Raw genomic sequence first — 15666 nt, forward strand, 5'->3', positions numbered from 1 at the left:
TGGAAAAGACCTTTAAGATCAAGTCCAGCCATTAACCTAATACTACCAAGTCTACCACTAAACCAATTAAGGGGAGAATTAAGGGGAGAATAATAATTAATTTCATGTTTCCTGGCTTGGTGGCTGGATTATTTTTTAATGAAAGTAAAACTAGGAATCATTAAGGTTGGAAAGGATCTCTAAGACCATCAGTCCAACCATCAACCCAACACAACCATGCCCACTAAACCATGTCCCAAAGTGCCACGTCTGCCTATTTTTTGAACGCCTCCAGGGATGGGGACTCCACCACCTCTCTGGGCAGCCCGTTTCAATGCTTGACCACTCTTTCAGTAAAGAAATTTTTCCTAATATCCAATCTAAACCTCCCCTGAGCGGCAAGGCACCAGCCCACCCTGGCTGGTCCCAGAGAGCAGAACAGAAGCTGCAGGGATGGGCACCCGCTCCCTGTACTCAGCTGGCGCCGTACCTTTGTGGGGACTGGTTGCACCCATCCACTGCCGCGATGCCTGACCTGGGGCTGCCCCCTCTGCCACGAGGCATTTTTGGCCATAGTCCTCCAAGCGCAGGACTCGCCCCTGCCTTCTTTGGGTGGGAGCAGGGAGGGGGAGCGTGGCGGGGGCAGCTCTCCTGCCTGGGCCAGGTCTGTGCTCCACTGGGAGATGATGTCCCAGAGTAACGCTAAATAAAATCCAGGCAAAGCTGAGCACCGCACAGCTTCACGTACAGCCGGTCTCTCTGGCGCAGCCAGACAGGCACTAATGGCATAAGGTAAGGCATTTATTTTCTGCCGCTCCAGCAGGAAGGGGGGGGTGAGATGATGAGGGCTCGGAGTCCAGTTTGGAGGTAACTGTGTGACCTTTGATAAGGTGAGTTGGACGAGGAAATGGTGGAGATGCTGATGGGAAACCAGCTTTCCCCTGCTACCCTGTGCCTCCTGTAGATGATGTGGCTTCGTCCCCAGCCTGGGGCTGGAGAGTAAGAGCTGCAGATGCACTCGGTTTGCTCCAATTCCTCGGGCGCTCAGCTAGAGTTCATTCTTGCAGGAACCTGGGAAGACAAAAAAAAAAAAAAAAGATCCACGGGCTGGAGCACATTTCCTATGAGGCCAGGCTGAGAGAGTTGGGGTTGTTCAGCCTGGAGAAGAGAAGGCTGCGGGGAGACCTTATTGTGGACTTTCAGTGCTTAAAGGGGGCCTGTAGGAAAGACGGGGGACAATCTTTTTAGCAGGGCCTGTTGTGACGGGACAAGGAGCAATGGTTTTAAACTAAAGAAGAATAGATTTAGAATGAGTATAAGTGAGAAATTTTTTACACTGAGGGTGGTGAAGCACTGGAACAGGTTGCCCAGAGAGGCAGTGGAGGCCCCATCCCTGGAAACATCCCAGGCCAGGTTGGACGGGGCTGTGAGCACCCTGGGCTGGTTAAAGCTGTCCCTGCTCACTGCAGGGGGTTGGGCTGGGTAACCTCTAAAGGTCCCTCCCAACCCAAAGCATTCTGTGATCCTATGAAAACAATCCAGCAATGTTGCTAGCCTGGGTTTGGCTTGTCTCTGTCCCCAAGAAGGATGAGGGTGACATCTGTGAATGTCACCCACACTTGGTGCTTTCCCTTTGCCAAACAACCCAGGCTGGCTCTGTCCCACCACATTTGGGAGCATCACTCTTGCCTCCCTGGCATGCCGCCATCCTCGCCAGCCTCACCAGGGCCTGGGAAGTCCTGTGCAAAGCGTTCCAAGGTGGAGCAGAAAGCCAGTGACAATAATGCTGGCTGTCCCAAGATGGGAAGCTGGGACCAGCCTGTCCCCACTGCAGACACAGCCGGTGGCTCTGTGTGACTGGTGCTGCTGGTCTCCAAAATCCCCAGCACCCAGGGAGCTCCGTGGGCTGGGGAAGGCACCACGGGGGTGGCTGCTGCCCAGCCATGTGCAGTCGTGACTCTGTCGCGCTGCTAACTGGCTGTGTCGCAGCTGGGCGGCGACAGTCTGTGCTGACCTGGGGTTAATTCAGGCTTAGAGGGGCTAAAATGGTTATGGCTTAAAGAGAGCTGACCTTGTGTCTTCAGTGGTGGTTTAAAGAAGACAAAATGGTTTTTTTAGTCCCTACACACATCCCCACTGGGCAGCTAATTGGAGAGTGCTGTTGTGTCTTAGCATTCAGTTGTGAAATGCTTTGCAAGGCACAGAAAATGGATGGCTACTTAACTCTCCATGGGATGTCCTGCAAGCCCCTGTGCTCACTGGAGTACCAAAGGACAGTCTTGTGTCCTCCAAGGACTTTCAAGACGAATGAGAGGGACAAAAACCAAGTTTAGCTTGCTGGAACAGGCTTGGCAGAAGTTAATTTCAGGACTTTGGAGTCCTCCCTTGGAATAAATCCATGTTACCTTGTGATACTGCTCACGTTCCTCAGTGCTGTCACTAATAATATGTACGGGGCAATACTAGGAAACTCGGTCTGCTGGAACAGTCAGTGGTTCTGATGATTACCCCTTTCTGAGACATTTTTTTAAATGTCTATTTGCAGCTACTTAGTCTTCAAACAAGTTCTTTGAAGTCTTTTCTATCTACGCCATTACTGCAAGCAGTGAACTGGGACTGGATATGCCCTGAAACAGTTTCCCCTTAATGTCTTTCCAAGCCCCCTTGCCATGAGCACCAGGCTGCTGCTCTACACCAGCTCCTGAGCTGGCCCAGCCATGCCTAGTTTCTGGATGTGTTTGGAATTATTTAATGGGAAAAACGAGCTGCGAAGAGCTGTCTATCAAAATAGCATTCATATAGTTTGTGCTCTACTCTTTGAGTCAAGCTGCAGTGCTCCGGGGAGAGCGTTGCACACTCCTCAGGGACCCGAGGGGATGCTGCCCCACTCGGCAGTGCCGTGGGGGAATATGCCAGGCAGGAACCCCCACCTGCAGCCATTTCACACGTGACAGCTCTCACCAGTGACTCTTCTTCACAGTTTGCTACTTAGGAGACCCTCTCTGGTCCCCTGCTTGGCAAAGGACTGGTCTGTAGACTTCAAAAAAGAAATGCCTAAAACTTCCCAGGCTTGTAAATCTGCCAACTTCTGCACGCTCCCTCAACTCTCCTGATTGACTTTTTGGGCTGTTAATTTCCTAAGAGCTGGGGTTTCTTTTCTAAGGACTAAGTTATAATAGTACGGGAAGGGAGCACAGCCGGCAAGGGTGCCGATTGCGAGACATGACCCACTGCTCGTAGTGGGCTCCCTCTGCTTCTGCCCCAGAGCCACGTTTCCATGTGCTGATCTTATGATATTTGGCTGCTACAAGGGCAGTCGGATGGTGCAGCCATAGAAACAGCTTTGAAATGAAGCTAATGGGCTGTTTGTGTTCATCTTTTATTAATTACAGGCTGCTGAGCTTGAGGGAGATATAGATTAATAGTGGCATATGTGTTACTGATCTCGCTGGCCTGCATCTGCTCACCGTGGCCCGTATGGGTGGAGTGAAATACTTCAACCTTGCTTTTTCCAGGCACTTACATGTCTCCAGCCGCTCCTCGAGGAAGGAGATCTGCTCGCTCAGGGAGTCGATTCTGTCCAGTTGCTGGAGAGAGTGGGACAGCCGGCTGATGGGATCTGCGCCGACATCCTCCGGCACAGATGGCATGAGGTTGTGGAAGGGGGCCAGCACCAACTGGAGTTTCTGCAAGGAGAAGGGGAGCCGTGAGCATGTCCTCCCCAGCCACGAGGACCACCCAGTGGGACGTAGCACGTCACCTGCTGGGGTGCACCCCACCGGGACAGCGCGCCGGCTAGCTCACGGGGCTTTGGTTGTGTTCAAAGGGCTGCTGGGCTGGAAGAGCTGTTGCGTGGGCGCTGCTGGCAGCGTGGAGCACAGCTGGGATCGCTGCGGCATCAGGCCAGCATGACATTAAAAATAGAGCTGGGGCGGAGGGAAACCCCGGCTGCAAACAGCCCAGGGTGGGAGCTGGCTGAGCGCAGCCTCGAGCTGCAACAGGGCGCTGAGAACAGGGCAGAGGAGTGTGCTGAAAGCTCACCTGCTCCAGCGCTTCCACTCTGCTCTTCAGGTCTTCCATTTCTTCCTTCATTTCACTGGGGGGACCTGAAAAAGTGAGCAGGAAAAGGTCAGTGACTAAAAGCCTGTTGCCCGAGGTGAAGTGGAAGGTGCTGGGGAGAGACGTTGCTGCAGGGCTCAGGCCAAGCTCTGCTGCTTTCCACTCCCCTCCTAGTGAGCCCGCTGGGACCAGCCCCCGGCACATCAATCAGATCCAACGCCTGCTGCAAGCACTGGCATCTACTCCTGCTACTAATGCGCACAAGCCTCTCCTTGCTGCTGGAGTACCTGCAACAAAGTGGGGAATTTTTCAGGCAGTGGGGTGATGCTTAAAGGATAAGATATCTGGCGAAGCCTGGCCTTTCATGCCTGTGTTGTCAGATTAGTTAGCACCCGGCTCTGCCCTGTCCCATGCTGGGCACAGAAGATCGTCCCTGCTGAGGGCCCTGGACACAGGGTAAGGGCAGGTGGCTCGCGGGGCACGTGCAGACAGTGCTCTGCTCTCCCAGGCGTTTCCCACGTGATGCCCGCGCTGGCCACAGCGCATTATTACTCACGGTACGAGTTTGAAGTGTCACAGCGCGTACCAAAAGTAATAATGGGCCGTCACCAGCGGTGCCCGCCGCTCCTTGTGGCTCCGGACTTGCCCTGCGGGAAGGATGACGATGACGATGGAGAGAACCGCATCCCGGCTACCGCACACCACAGATGGGCTCTGTCACCCTTGCAGATGGAGCAGTGGCTGGATTTGTGCACAGGAGAGGTTGTTTGGGTGGTAGAGGGATTCCTGTGTCACTGGGAATAAAGCTGAGGGGTTCTGGCTGTCGTCCCCTCTCCTGCCTTTTGCCAGTCCTGCTTCAGGCACCCTGCGATGCCGAGTGTTAATCCCAGCTTTCACTGAAGGCCCCCAGCAGCTGGGACTGTCCTGCAACAGGGGACAGGTTACCTGCTTGGCTGAAGGTTTCTGGCTCGGGGGCTGGCACCGGGGGCTGGCACGCCTTGTCGTCAGCGGCGAGGCTGAAGCCGTCCCGGCAGGCACAGCGGTAGCTCCCGGCTGTGTTGATGCAGAGCTGACCGCACCCATGGCTCTGGCTGGCACACTCATCCACGTCTGAAAGCACAGGTATGGGCTCAGTGAGGACAGGGGCGGCAAGGAGGTGCTTACCGGGGGCTCAGCCCCACTAGCAGGGGTCCTGCTCCCCTCGCTAGAGCTGCACGGGCTCACAGAGGGTGGGGATGCAATGGGACTCCAGACCGAGCTGGCGTTTGTGCCGGGCACAGCTCTGGGTGCTCTCAGCACTGCAGGGTGCGAGCACGAGAGCCGCCAGTGCCTGGGACAGCCTTTCCTCTTGCACCGGGCTGGAGTAAACCTGGGCTAACCCTGAGGGGGATCTGGCCTCCTCCCCTCTGCCCGCCCCCCCCACAAAAGAGCCAGAAACAAGCACTCAGCTCTCATCCTGGATTTATGGCCGGGGTTTTGGTTCCAGCCAGCCGTGGCGAGGAGCTATCAGCCTTTCAAGTGTGTACAAAACCCAGTAACCTCTCCTCACACGGGGGAGTTATTAAAGCTGTTCCCACAAAGCAAAATGAGCTGAACTGCTTCCCACGCCCAGGCAAATCTGTTTTGGGCAGTGGGAAAATCCTTTCCCCTCTGCGCTGGAGCCAGAGCTGTCAGCGAGGTGCTCAGCCCTGCGTGGCCCAGTGTGGGTCAATGCCACACGCTCCTCCTCTGCCTTATGGGAGGGCGGAAAGCCGGGAAAGGCCGTGGCAGGGATTTGCACCACGCTGGTGTGCTGGGCTCTGCGGAGCACTGCTGCCTTCCACGCTGCCTGATCTCCCTGCGCTCTGGTGAGGAGTGTCGGGCCGCTCTCATGCTGGAAAGGAGCTCGGTGCCTGGAGATCGCCAGGCTTTCCCTCCACCCTGGGATATTTTCAGTTTATAGATTTAGTCTCTGCAGTAAATGGGCGTCTTTGTTTGCAGTGAGAGTTTACAAAGCTTGGGAGATACACAATCTCCGGCCAACCCCACCAAGTGTAATGGCTGCTCTGCAGAAAGCCTTTTGCTGGCTGCACAGTCATGGCAGAGCACAGCCTCTGTTCACGCTGTCCCAGCGCAGAGCAGCAGCGGAGAGAAAATTTGGATGCCAGGGCTGCACTCGAGGGCTGAGAGCACCGACGCAGCCAGAGGGAGGTCAGAGCTCCCCTGGGAGCTGAGCTGCCCATCCTTCCCTGGCCAGAGCATCAGGAATCACTGCCCTGGAGCAGTAATTGGGGGGGTGGAGGGGTAGCACACTGGTTCCCCTCTGTGGGCTGAGTAGCACCAGGCTTGTGCTGAGGCTTGGTGAGGAGCCACGGTGCTGGTCCCCGTCCCCAGCCAAGGGGTTGGTCTGTGGGAGAGGACCTCCACAGCCCCACGGCAGCCCCACTGCTCCCCGGAGAAGCTCTCCCGGCAGTGGTGGGGCAGACCCGACGCAGGGAGCCCGGAGGGGAGAGGTGCAGCCGGTACCTGTCTGGCAGGCTTGCCCCGTCCAGCCGGGCAGGCAGGTGCATCTCCCGGGGAAGGCGCAGCTCCCGCCGTTCTGGCACGGCACCCAGCACAGAGCTGCAGGAACAAACACGAGCACAGCATCACCGGGCAGCTCTGGGGGTCCCAAGCTCCATCCCCTGCCACTGTGGATGCACATACACACAGAGTGCACACCCACCCCCCCCAAAACACACCCCAGCACCAGCCTGGGGCCGGGATGCTCTGCAGCAGCCCCGGTGCAGTGGGGTTGAGCTGACTGGGGTGCCCAGGGCAGGTGGGATGAACAGGACCTTGGTTTTGCAGCCTGGAAAGAGGCCAAGGCGCCTGCAGCCAGCACAGGCAGGCAGCAGCAGGCCCTGGGAAGCCCCCGGTGCTGCGCTCTGAGCTCATCTGGGGACGGACTGGCTGCTGATGTGTTTTGCATTTGTTTTGTGCTATACATCACGATTGCCTCCTGAAAGCATTTCTCTTCCATTACTGCTGATTTATACGGAAAGGACTTACTCGTTTTATTTATCCTCTGGTAACTATAAAGTTAATAAGCAATCCCAAAGGAAAAAGGCCAGCGAGGCAGCACAGAAAGGCTGGGAATTAATCAGAAATTGAACCGCATTTGGTTGTGACGCCAAAAATTTAAATGCTTTCCTACAGGGAGAATCCGCCTGACAGGCAGAGTGCCGGTAAATGAGAGCGCTGGCTGCCGGGGCCTCATCCAGGGACCTCAGCTACCCGGCCCATGGGGTCTGGGGGAAGGACGAGCGCTGGCACCGGGGTGGCACAGCAGCCTCTTACCTCTGTTGCAGCTGAGCGCGTGGCTGTTAGCTCTGCTCCAGCCGGGACAGCACGAGGCCGCGGGCTGGGGCAGCTGCCTGTACGCCTGCCGGTAGGCAACCCTGTAGATGGTCCTGCAACGCAAACACGGGGCTGAGCCGGGTGACTGAGAATCCGCCCCAAGCCCCCCATCCCACTCCCACGCCAGTGGATCAGACCCCCTGCCCAGGAGCTGGGAGCCTCTTCCCCACGGATCAAGGCAGAACTCCCCGCTTCCGCAGCCCTTGCCGGTCACTGCCTGGCTGGGACGGATCCGGCTCCCTCTCAGGGACCAGGTCCGCGCTGCGGGCAGCTGCCCTCACCTGTAAGTGCTGCAGAGGCGGTGGCCCTGGCAGGTGGTGAGGTAGGGCTGGTAGACGGGCTGGACGTGGGACTCGGTGTAGGCAGTCGCCCGGCTCTGCGGCACTGCGGCACAGACCCTGCGGCTGCGGAGAAGGGAGCAGGTCAGACACCGGCTAAAAAACCAACCCGGCTCTTCTCCCTTCCGAGCAAAGGGGCTCCATTGATTTACGCCAGCCCAGGACATGGCTTGACAGTCCCTCGCTATGGAGGGCTATTTAAATGGCAGCAGCTAATTGCCCAAGTGACCCGGGAGGTTACTTCAAGCTGTTTCGGGGCAGTGACACAAAGCTTGAGCACTATGGGCTCTTCCTCCCCAGCCCCTGCGCAAAGGCGCTGATGCCTCCTTGTACACTCACCCCGGCACAGTCCCTCCGTCTCGGGAGAGCAGTCTGGGAGAGCAGAGATTTAGGGGGGGATTTACTCAAAGCGATTCTCCTTCCATTCATCACCTCCCTTCACTTAAAATCACTTTCTGGGTGGATTTTTCCTTCCTAAGACTTTTGCATTCCTGAAACGGATGCCCCTGTGGTCACCAAGAAATTAATGATTTCACAGGAAGGGTCAGGCTTACCGCAAAAAGGTAGAGGCCAGAGGAAAGTTGCCCTCCAGTCTTCCTAAGATAACTGCGATCCAGTCAAAAACTTTCCCAAGGCTAACAGCCAAAGTGGTCTGGGTTAAAAATTCATTTTTTCAACATTTTCCAGCCCAAGCAGGTCAGTCCCACTGAGGAACTCGCCTACTTGTCTCAGCTTCCCGGCCCAATTAGAAACTAGAATAAAAAGCCTGGGACTTAGCATGGACATCAGATGGCTTCTATTAACTCCAGAAAACTCCTTTCAGCCTCACTGATTAATGCTATAGAAGATGCAATTTTCAAATGGCAATTGTTTGCTTGGCAAAATTAAGACTAAAGCTATAGCTGCAGCCTGTGCGTGCGAGCGAGGAATTCAGCCTGTGGTTTTAGTTACGACGAGAACGCGAAAGGTTTAACGCTAGAGGAGAGTATTTCAATGTAAAAACCCTCATAGAAAACGTGAGCTGTATCTGGGGAGTGGGAGTTGAGCTCGAGCTGCTTTTGGCTGGGGAAGAAACTGGGGCACTGAGCTCTGGGCTTCCTCTGACCCAGTGGGAGCTGAGCTGTGCCTGCCCAGACTGTGCTGGGATCCAGGGTGCCATGTCGGGCCCATTTCCCGGAAAGGGAAGGGAAACTGCTGGAGCTGCCACACCGCAGCCGCCGCAGCATCCCAGGGAGCATGGGGCACGGCAGGCAACAACCCGCCGGGGCTTTCCACGCCTGCGTCCCCTGGATGGTGCAGCCCCTCCTTCGATGGCTCATTTGCAAGGCCTGATTGGCATGGTAGCAAGATTTTTGTGCAAGGATGTGCTTGAAAGAGACAATAATAATTCATGGACAGCTCGGGGCCTGATTAGACTCTCACAGAGAAAAAGCCCAGGGTGTTTTTGTGTCCCCTGCATGGAGCTAAACGGAGTTGAGGCATTTTCTTTGAGAGGCTATTTCGCTTCAGTGACAAAGCAAACAAACACCAGCAAAGGGCTGCCGAGCCCCGACTGTCCCGGGAGGACTCGGCTGAGCCTTTTCCCACCTCCTCGCCAGCCCGGCGAGCTGCCTACGCACGTGCGGCCGGAGGGCTGAGCCCAGCTCTTCATCGTCAGGAGGGGATGCGACTCGCCGTGCCATGCGACAGCGCACACCTGGGAGATGCAGGCAAAAAGGGGGCTTACCCTGCCCGGGCAAAGGCGTCTGTGCTGGTCACACTGAGGATGAAGAGGAGTCCTGAGAGGAGGCAGCCGATGGGGCGCATGTCCTGTCCCTCCTGCGGTGCCCTGGGCTGTGCGGCACGACCTAGTCTCGCTCTTTGGTGGGAAGCGCTGGCTCCTACCTCATGTCTCGCCCTTCAGCGGGGAACCCTGCAACCGAGAGAAGAGCGGTGTGACCATGTGGCGTCTGTCCCCAGGTGGTGACATCTGACAGAGCCGTGGGGACCGGGCCAGCTCCTGGGGTCAGAGGGGCGGCACCGGGTGTGCACAGACCCTCTGAGGGCAGCGCACGGGGCTGGGGCAGGAGCACTCTTGCTGGCAACGGAGCAGGGTGACAAGCCAAAGCACAGGGGAAAAGGGGACACAAGGGACCCGTGAACCCCTTGCAAGGGGGGAGCTCCTCCGGGTGCAAACCCGCTTTGCCCTGCTCAAGTCACTGGTGCAGCAGTGATTTACCCCGGGGGACGTCCGGCCCGGCACGCAGGGGATGCTCTCGCGGCTCTGGGGGCCACACGGTTGCTTGTCGAGTGGCGGGGAAGGGACCTGTGTCACATGAAACACGCTGCCAGTTCCAGACAGCGAGGGCAAAACAATGGCCCGTAATTTCTTAATCCATACAGCATTGTAAAGCTGCCTTTTCCCACCACATAACACACTGAAATCTGATCTTCTTCTCTTTAAAATACAAGTTCTTGCCAGAGAAAAGGACTGTAAGGGCCATATGTACCGTCTGCACAGTCAGTACTAACCGAGGCGCAAATAAAGAGGTTTGGATTTTCTAGCAGAGGACAAATACGAACCAGGGCTGAAGAAGGTCAATAACAATATCTAATTTAAACAATATCTAATTTAAACAAAACAGTTGGCCTCCGGATGGCAGCAGTTAAAGGAGGAAGAAATAAAGAAACCCACCTTAAATATATGCCAATTAAAGCAAGAATCAGTCTTTCTGATTAAACCTTGAGAAAGGAGTGGCTGTACAGGGAGGCAACACAAAATGAAACGTCCTTCTGAAACTGCAAATATGGTGAGCTGCAAATAAACTTGCTAAAATCCCCAGGTGATGTGGGATTGGGGATTGCAGGTTCATCCCCAAACTCCTTTGGGACGATTCCCAACTCCTAGCCAAGTTGTTGGGGATAACTGGCATACTCATCCCAAATTTATAGACCCTTCAGGTCTCAAAGCCCTTCACCAAGGCACTCAGGAGCATCTTTTCCTTTGTGCAGGTGAAGAAACTGAGGCACGGAGAGATGCAGACCTGCGTCTGCAGGGAAACCAGCCTGGTGCCTTCCTGCCTCTTCATATCAAACATCTTGTGCACGTTTCCACACAGGGATAGCGCTGAGCGAGGCGGACGGCTGGCTGAGCAGCCCCTTCCCCTCATCACAGTCCACGAGCAGGGCACACGGCTCTGCCTGGCTGAGCAATAGGGAGGTTTCGTGTCCCAGCAAATCGACTGCATCGCTATAAAGCGCAGTCGGGACCTCACTCGGTCCCCGAATTCAGCGGTACTGCAGAAGCTGAGGGTCTGGCTCCAGGACAGCGAGGGATGGCAACATGCCCACCCCGCTCCTACAGGGGTGTGAGCAATTCCCAACTGCAGATGCCCGAGCCCATCTTAACCTCCGTACAAGCCCAGCTTTGAGGATGTAGGGAGGATTTTGGTGCTATAAAGCCTGTAGCCCTCCATCCTCCTCCAAACACAGCAATAAATTTCATCTTCTAATGATTGATATGTGGTATCTCCACCAGCAGGAAAGCAAATCTTGGTTGACCTGCAGGAGCATTTAAAAAAAAAAATTGTGAAGAAACCTTCTTTCTCCCCAGTCCTTCTGGAGCCATCCCAGGGGCACCAGTGTACAGAGACGTACTAACTCCCTGCTGCTCAGCCAGCCGGCTTTTCCCAGGGCTATACTGGCACACATATGTTCCTTACACAGAGCCCCAGACTAGCGGTGCTTCTCCAGAAGTCTCTAAGTCAAACTCTGCCAACCATCTCCGTCCTCCCACAGGATTCCCGGGACTGCTGTGGGAGCTTTCCCTGTGGGGAAGGCAAGAAACGCAGGGCACAAGCCTAAAATACAGGCGGTTTGTTTTTTCGCTTTGAAATGGAACTGCATTACCCTACTTCAAGTGGTCAGAGTATCCCTCTGGGTCTTAAAATTATGGTTGCTTCATACCAGAAAAAGTTACAAAAGTGGAAAATATGATAGTCTATACTTGTCTTTTTATGAGTTTATGAAAATCAGCCTCTTTAAAGCCACTGAAGATCCTCCAACCTGTTGCACGACCTATTCTTATACTTCTCTTTTAAAGCACATAACTTAAGGAAAATCTTTTCATGCTTAAGAAAAAAAAAATAGGGTTTTTTTGTCACTGCCTTTCTAGTCTCTCAAATGAAAAGATGAAACCCCATGGTCTGGCAAGTGAAACTATGTGGGTGCAGCTGAGCTTCTGCTGTTTCAGGAGGCAGCAGTCTCCCGGGCCAGCCATGTGCTCCTGCGAGTCTGCGGGTCCCTCTCCCGCCAGCCAGAAACATTCCCGTAACTCTCCCAAGTCTGCTCTTGCCTAACCCGCTGCATCAACCACCGGGAAAATACAGCCTACTGTGAAACCAAGGCTAAAACTCCAGCTGATGGCAGCAGCAGGAATCAGGGTCTGGCTGCAAAGTGGTGCAAGAGAATCCAGTGCCTCAAGAGGATGCAAATACCCTCACAAGAACGCAACGGCTGCACTTTTTCAAACAGCCCGGCCTGGTTCCGCAGGTGAAACTGCTGCTGCCAACTGTGCGCTGGACCCAGTCTGTGCCCTTAGAGCCAAAGCCTCCTGGAGAAGGTCAGCATCAGCAGCAGGGAGATGGATTTTTTTTCCCTTACAAACACCTCCAGCCGTTCTCCGCCTAGGCTGGGATGTGGGCACCGCAGAGCCCAGGCACAGGGATGTGGGTGCAATGGAGCAGGGCATGGGGACGTGGAGCAGGGAGCAGGGCATGGGGATGTGGAGGAGGGCATGAGGACGTGGAGCAGGGCATGGGGATGTGGAGCAGGGAGCAGGGCATGGGGATGTGGAGGAGGGCATGGGGACGTGGAGGAGGGCATGGGGATGTGGAGCAGGGAGCAGGGCATGGGGACGTGGAGGAGGGCATGGGGACGTGGAGGAGGGCATGGGGATGTGGAGCAGGGAGCAGGGCATGGGGATGTGGAGGAGGGCATGGGGACGTGGAGGGGGGCATGGGGACGTGGAGGGGGGAGCAGGGCATGGAGCAGGGAGCAGGGCATGGGGACATGGAGCAGGGAGCAGGGCATGGAGCAGGGCATGGGGATGTGGAGCAGGGAGCAGGGCATGGGGATGTGGAGGAGGGCATGGGGACGTGGAGGAGGGCATGGGGATGTGGAGCAGGGAGCAGGGCATGAGGATGTGGAGGAGGGCATGGGGACGTAGAGCAGGGCATGGGGATGTGGAGCAGGGAGCAGGGCATGAGGATGTGGAGGAGGGCATGGGGACGTGGAGCAGGCCATGGGGATGTGGAGCAGGGCATAGGGATGTGGAGCAGGGAGCAGGGCATGGAGCAGGGAGCAGGGCATGGAGCAGGGAGCAGGGCATGGAGCAGGGCATAGGGATGTGGAGCAGGGAGCGGGGCATGGGGACGTGGAGCAGGGAGCAGGGCATGGAGCAGGGCATAGGGATGTGGAGCAGGGCATGGGGACGTGGAGCAGGGAGGAGGGCATGGGGCCGTGGAGGAAGGAGGGGGGCATGGGGCCGTGGAGGAGGGAGCGGGGCATGGGGCCCCCGCGGAGCCGGCTGCGGGAACGCAGGCACGGCGGAGCGGGCTGCGGGGGAACGGCCCCGTGCAGCCGGGCGCAGGGACACCGGTACCGCGGGTGCAGGCGGCTGCAGGGACGCGGGGAGCAGGGAGCGGGGCTGCAGGGACGCGGGTACCGCGGCTGCCGGCGCAGGGATGCTCAGCCCGGCCCGCAGCAGGCCGAGCCCCGCTCCCCCAGGCACCGCAACCCCCGAGGCAGGCGGAGCGCTGCCCGCCGCCTCGGGGGCACCTCCCGGGCCGCCCCTTCCCCCGGCCGCCCCCGAGTCCCGCTCCCCCCGTCCCTCCCCGCCGGGGGATGCGGCTGCGGTGCGGTCCCGTCCCCCCCGCCCCGGGCGTGCCGAGCCCCCGGGCAGCGCCGGCCGGGACTCACCGGTGCCGGTGCCGGAGCCGCGGAGTCGCCGCCGCGCCGCGGCCCCCCGCGCATTTCCTCCCCCGGCCCGAGCCGGTCCCTCCGCCCCGGCCCAATGAGCTCCCGGCGGGGAGGAAAGCGGAGCCTCCCGGCCGGGGGGAAGCGCCGGGGCCCGGGGAGCCTCCGCCTGCCCCCGCCCCGCCGGCCCCCGCCAGCCGCCACCTGCCCCCGCGTCCCCGCCGAGGTGCTCCGGCTCCCCGGGCGACGTGCGGGGACAGGGCGGGGGCCCACGGAGGAGCCTGGTCCGGGGGGACGTGGAGGGACAGGGCAGGGCCCCCCGGGACATGCAGGGACAGGGCAGGACCCCACGGAGAAGCCTGGTCCTGGGGGGATGTGGAGGGACAGGGCAGGACCCCATGGAGAAGCCTGGTCCTGTGGGGATGTGGAGAGACAGGGCAGGACCCCCCGGAGAAGCCTGGTCCTGGGGGGACATGCAGGGACAGGGCAGGGCCCCCCAGGACATGCAGGGACCGGGCAGGGCCCCCTGGAGAAGCCCAGCCCAGCGTGGGGGACATGCTGCCGTTGTGCCCCATATGCTGCCGCGCTGACCCCGCTGGACACAGGACTGCAGGGATCCCTGCCCTGGCGCTGATCCGGACGCTTACCTGCAGCCTACCCAGGGCAGGCTGAGCCCCGCAGCCCCGCCAGCCCGTTTCTGCTTGCCCCACGCTACGAGGACACAAGATCCGCGACCCCCCAGCCCAGCTCACCTGGGTGGGCAGAGGGTTCATGGTAAGAGCAGGAGATCCCAGCATAGCCCCCAGCCCCTTGCCCAGGGGTGTTCAGACTGCCAGGTGAAATGGTCCATCACCAGTGCAGCAGCCAGGACAAATTTATTTCCCTTTGCTAAAAAATACTGTAGCTGGTTCTACACTCCCTAAGAGAACGCGTAGTTATAAGAGGAGACATCATCCTTCCCTCCTAGGTTAGGGACCTAACACACCGTGCTGGTCCATAGCATCCCACCGTGCCCCGTTAATCCCCCTGGGCTCATTACAACAACAAAATCCTCCAGAAGCAGGCGAGGAACTGCCAGGACAGGGAGGCTGGTTTCCAGTGAGCCCTAGGGCATGCTTAAAAGATTCCTCGGATGCTCCCCAAGCCATGGAGCGGTGTGAGGATTGACCAGGAGAGAGGCCCAAATTCAACACACGGACCCACGCAGGGTGCAGCTCTGCCACCTTGCCAACGCCTGCCCGGGGACAGATCAGCCAGGCCAATCCCTCAGCTGCCTGCAGGTTTCTCGTGTTAAATGCCCGGTTATTTATCTAAGAAAATTCTGCAGTTCGGTTTGTGCCAAACTGCTACTTGTTTTGTCTACATTTTTCTCTGGGAAATGAGAGCACAGAGGCTTATTGTTTTTCAAATGGCTTAGGCGCCTGCCCATGCACAGAACCAGCCTTAAAGGTAGCGGGGGTCTGATGTGCAAATGCATGGCGGGATACAACCCCCTGGGAATTTTTCTTCCCACTAAGCTTTGCAACTTTTTTGAAAGCATGTAGGCATTTAAAGGAAATATTTACCAGTTAAACAATAATGGCTCCAAAAGAGCAATTGAGATCACTGGCCCATCCCCTGTATTTCCTCATGGATACACCGAGGCTGCTGATTGAACTGGAGCTGTCTCAGGTCATGCTGTGCCCTCCGGGGAAGCCGATGGGTGCTAGAGGTGCTGGCATGGGGCTCTCAGGTGGACCCGTGTAAAAAGGAGCATAAACTACTTTGGTCAGGTCCTCCCTGGGGAAGGGAGCAGAGGGGAAGCAGGTCTGGGACGTGCTGGTGAAGATGGAGCCCAGTTGCCGGGAAGGACGGAGCGTGCAGGGGACAGGATCCCTCCCGGCAGCGAGGGAAAGGCAAACTGACGCTGGTGGAAGCGCAGCTCCACATTACGCAGCATCTTGCATAGCACAAACAG

The 15666-nt window shown here is 57.4% G+C and overlaps 1 protein-coding gene across 1 annotated transcript; it reads right to left on the bottom strand.

Annotated features, from left to right (window-relative positions):
• Window positions 1-1027: 1027 nt before the first annotated feature.
• On the bottom strand, window positions 1028-9560 carry EGFL7 (EGF like domain multiple 7). Its single transcript, XM_009490738.2, has 8 exons — window positions 9481-9560; window positions 7698-7820; window positions 7357-7469; window positions 6544-6639; window positions 4984-5148; window positions 4021-4085; window positions 3503-3665; window positions 1028-1050 (listed from the first exon to the last, which is right to left on the bottom strand). The coding sequence occupies exons 1-8, from the start codon at window positions 9558-9560 to the stop codon at window positions 1028-1030; spliced, it is 828 nt and encodes a 275-aa protein (XP_009489013.1).
• Between the last annotated feature and the right edge of the window lie 6106 nt (window positions 9561-15666).

This window comes from Pelecanus crispus, chromosome 9, assembly GCF_030463565.1.
Source record: "Pelecanus crispus isolate bPelCri1 chromosome 9, bPelCri1.pri, whole genome shotgun sequence".
Classification (NCBI taxonomy): Eukaryota; Metazoa; Chordata; class Aves; order Pelecaniformes; family Pelecanidae; genus Pelecanus; species Pelecanus crispus.

Excerpts from the sequence above, each read along its gene's own strand:
- EGFL7 (XM_009490738.2), bottom strand. The coding sequence starts at position 9,560 with ATGCGCCCCATCGGCTGCCTCCTCTCAGGACTCCTCTTCATCCTCAGT. Across the intron at positions 7,470-7,697 it reads CGCCTCTGCAGCACTTACAG|GACCATCTACAGGGTTGCCT; the intron begins GTGAGGGCAGCT and ends TTTGCGTTGCAG. Across the intron at positions 4,086-4,983 it reads AGAAACCTTCAGCCAAGCAG|GTCCCCCCAGTGAAATGAAG; the intron begins GTAACCTGTCCC and ends TCACTTTTTCAG.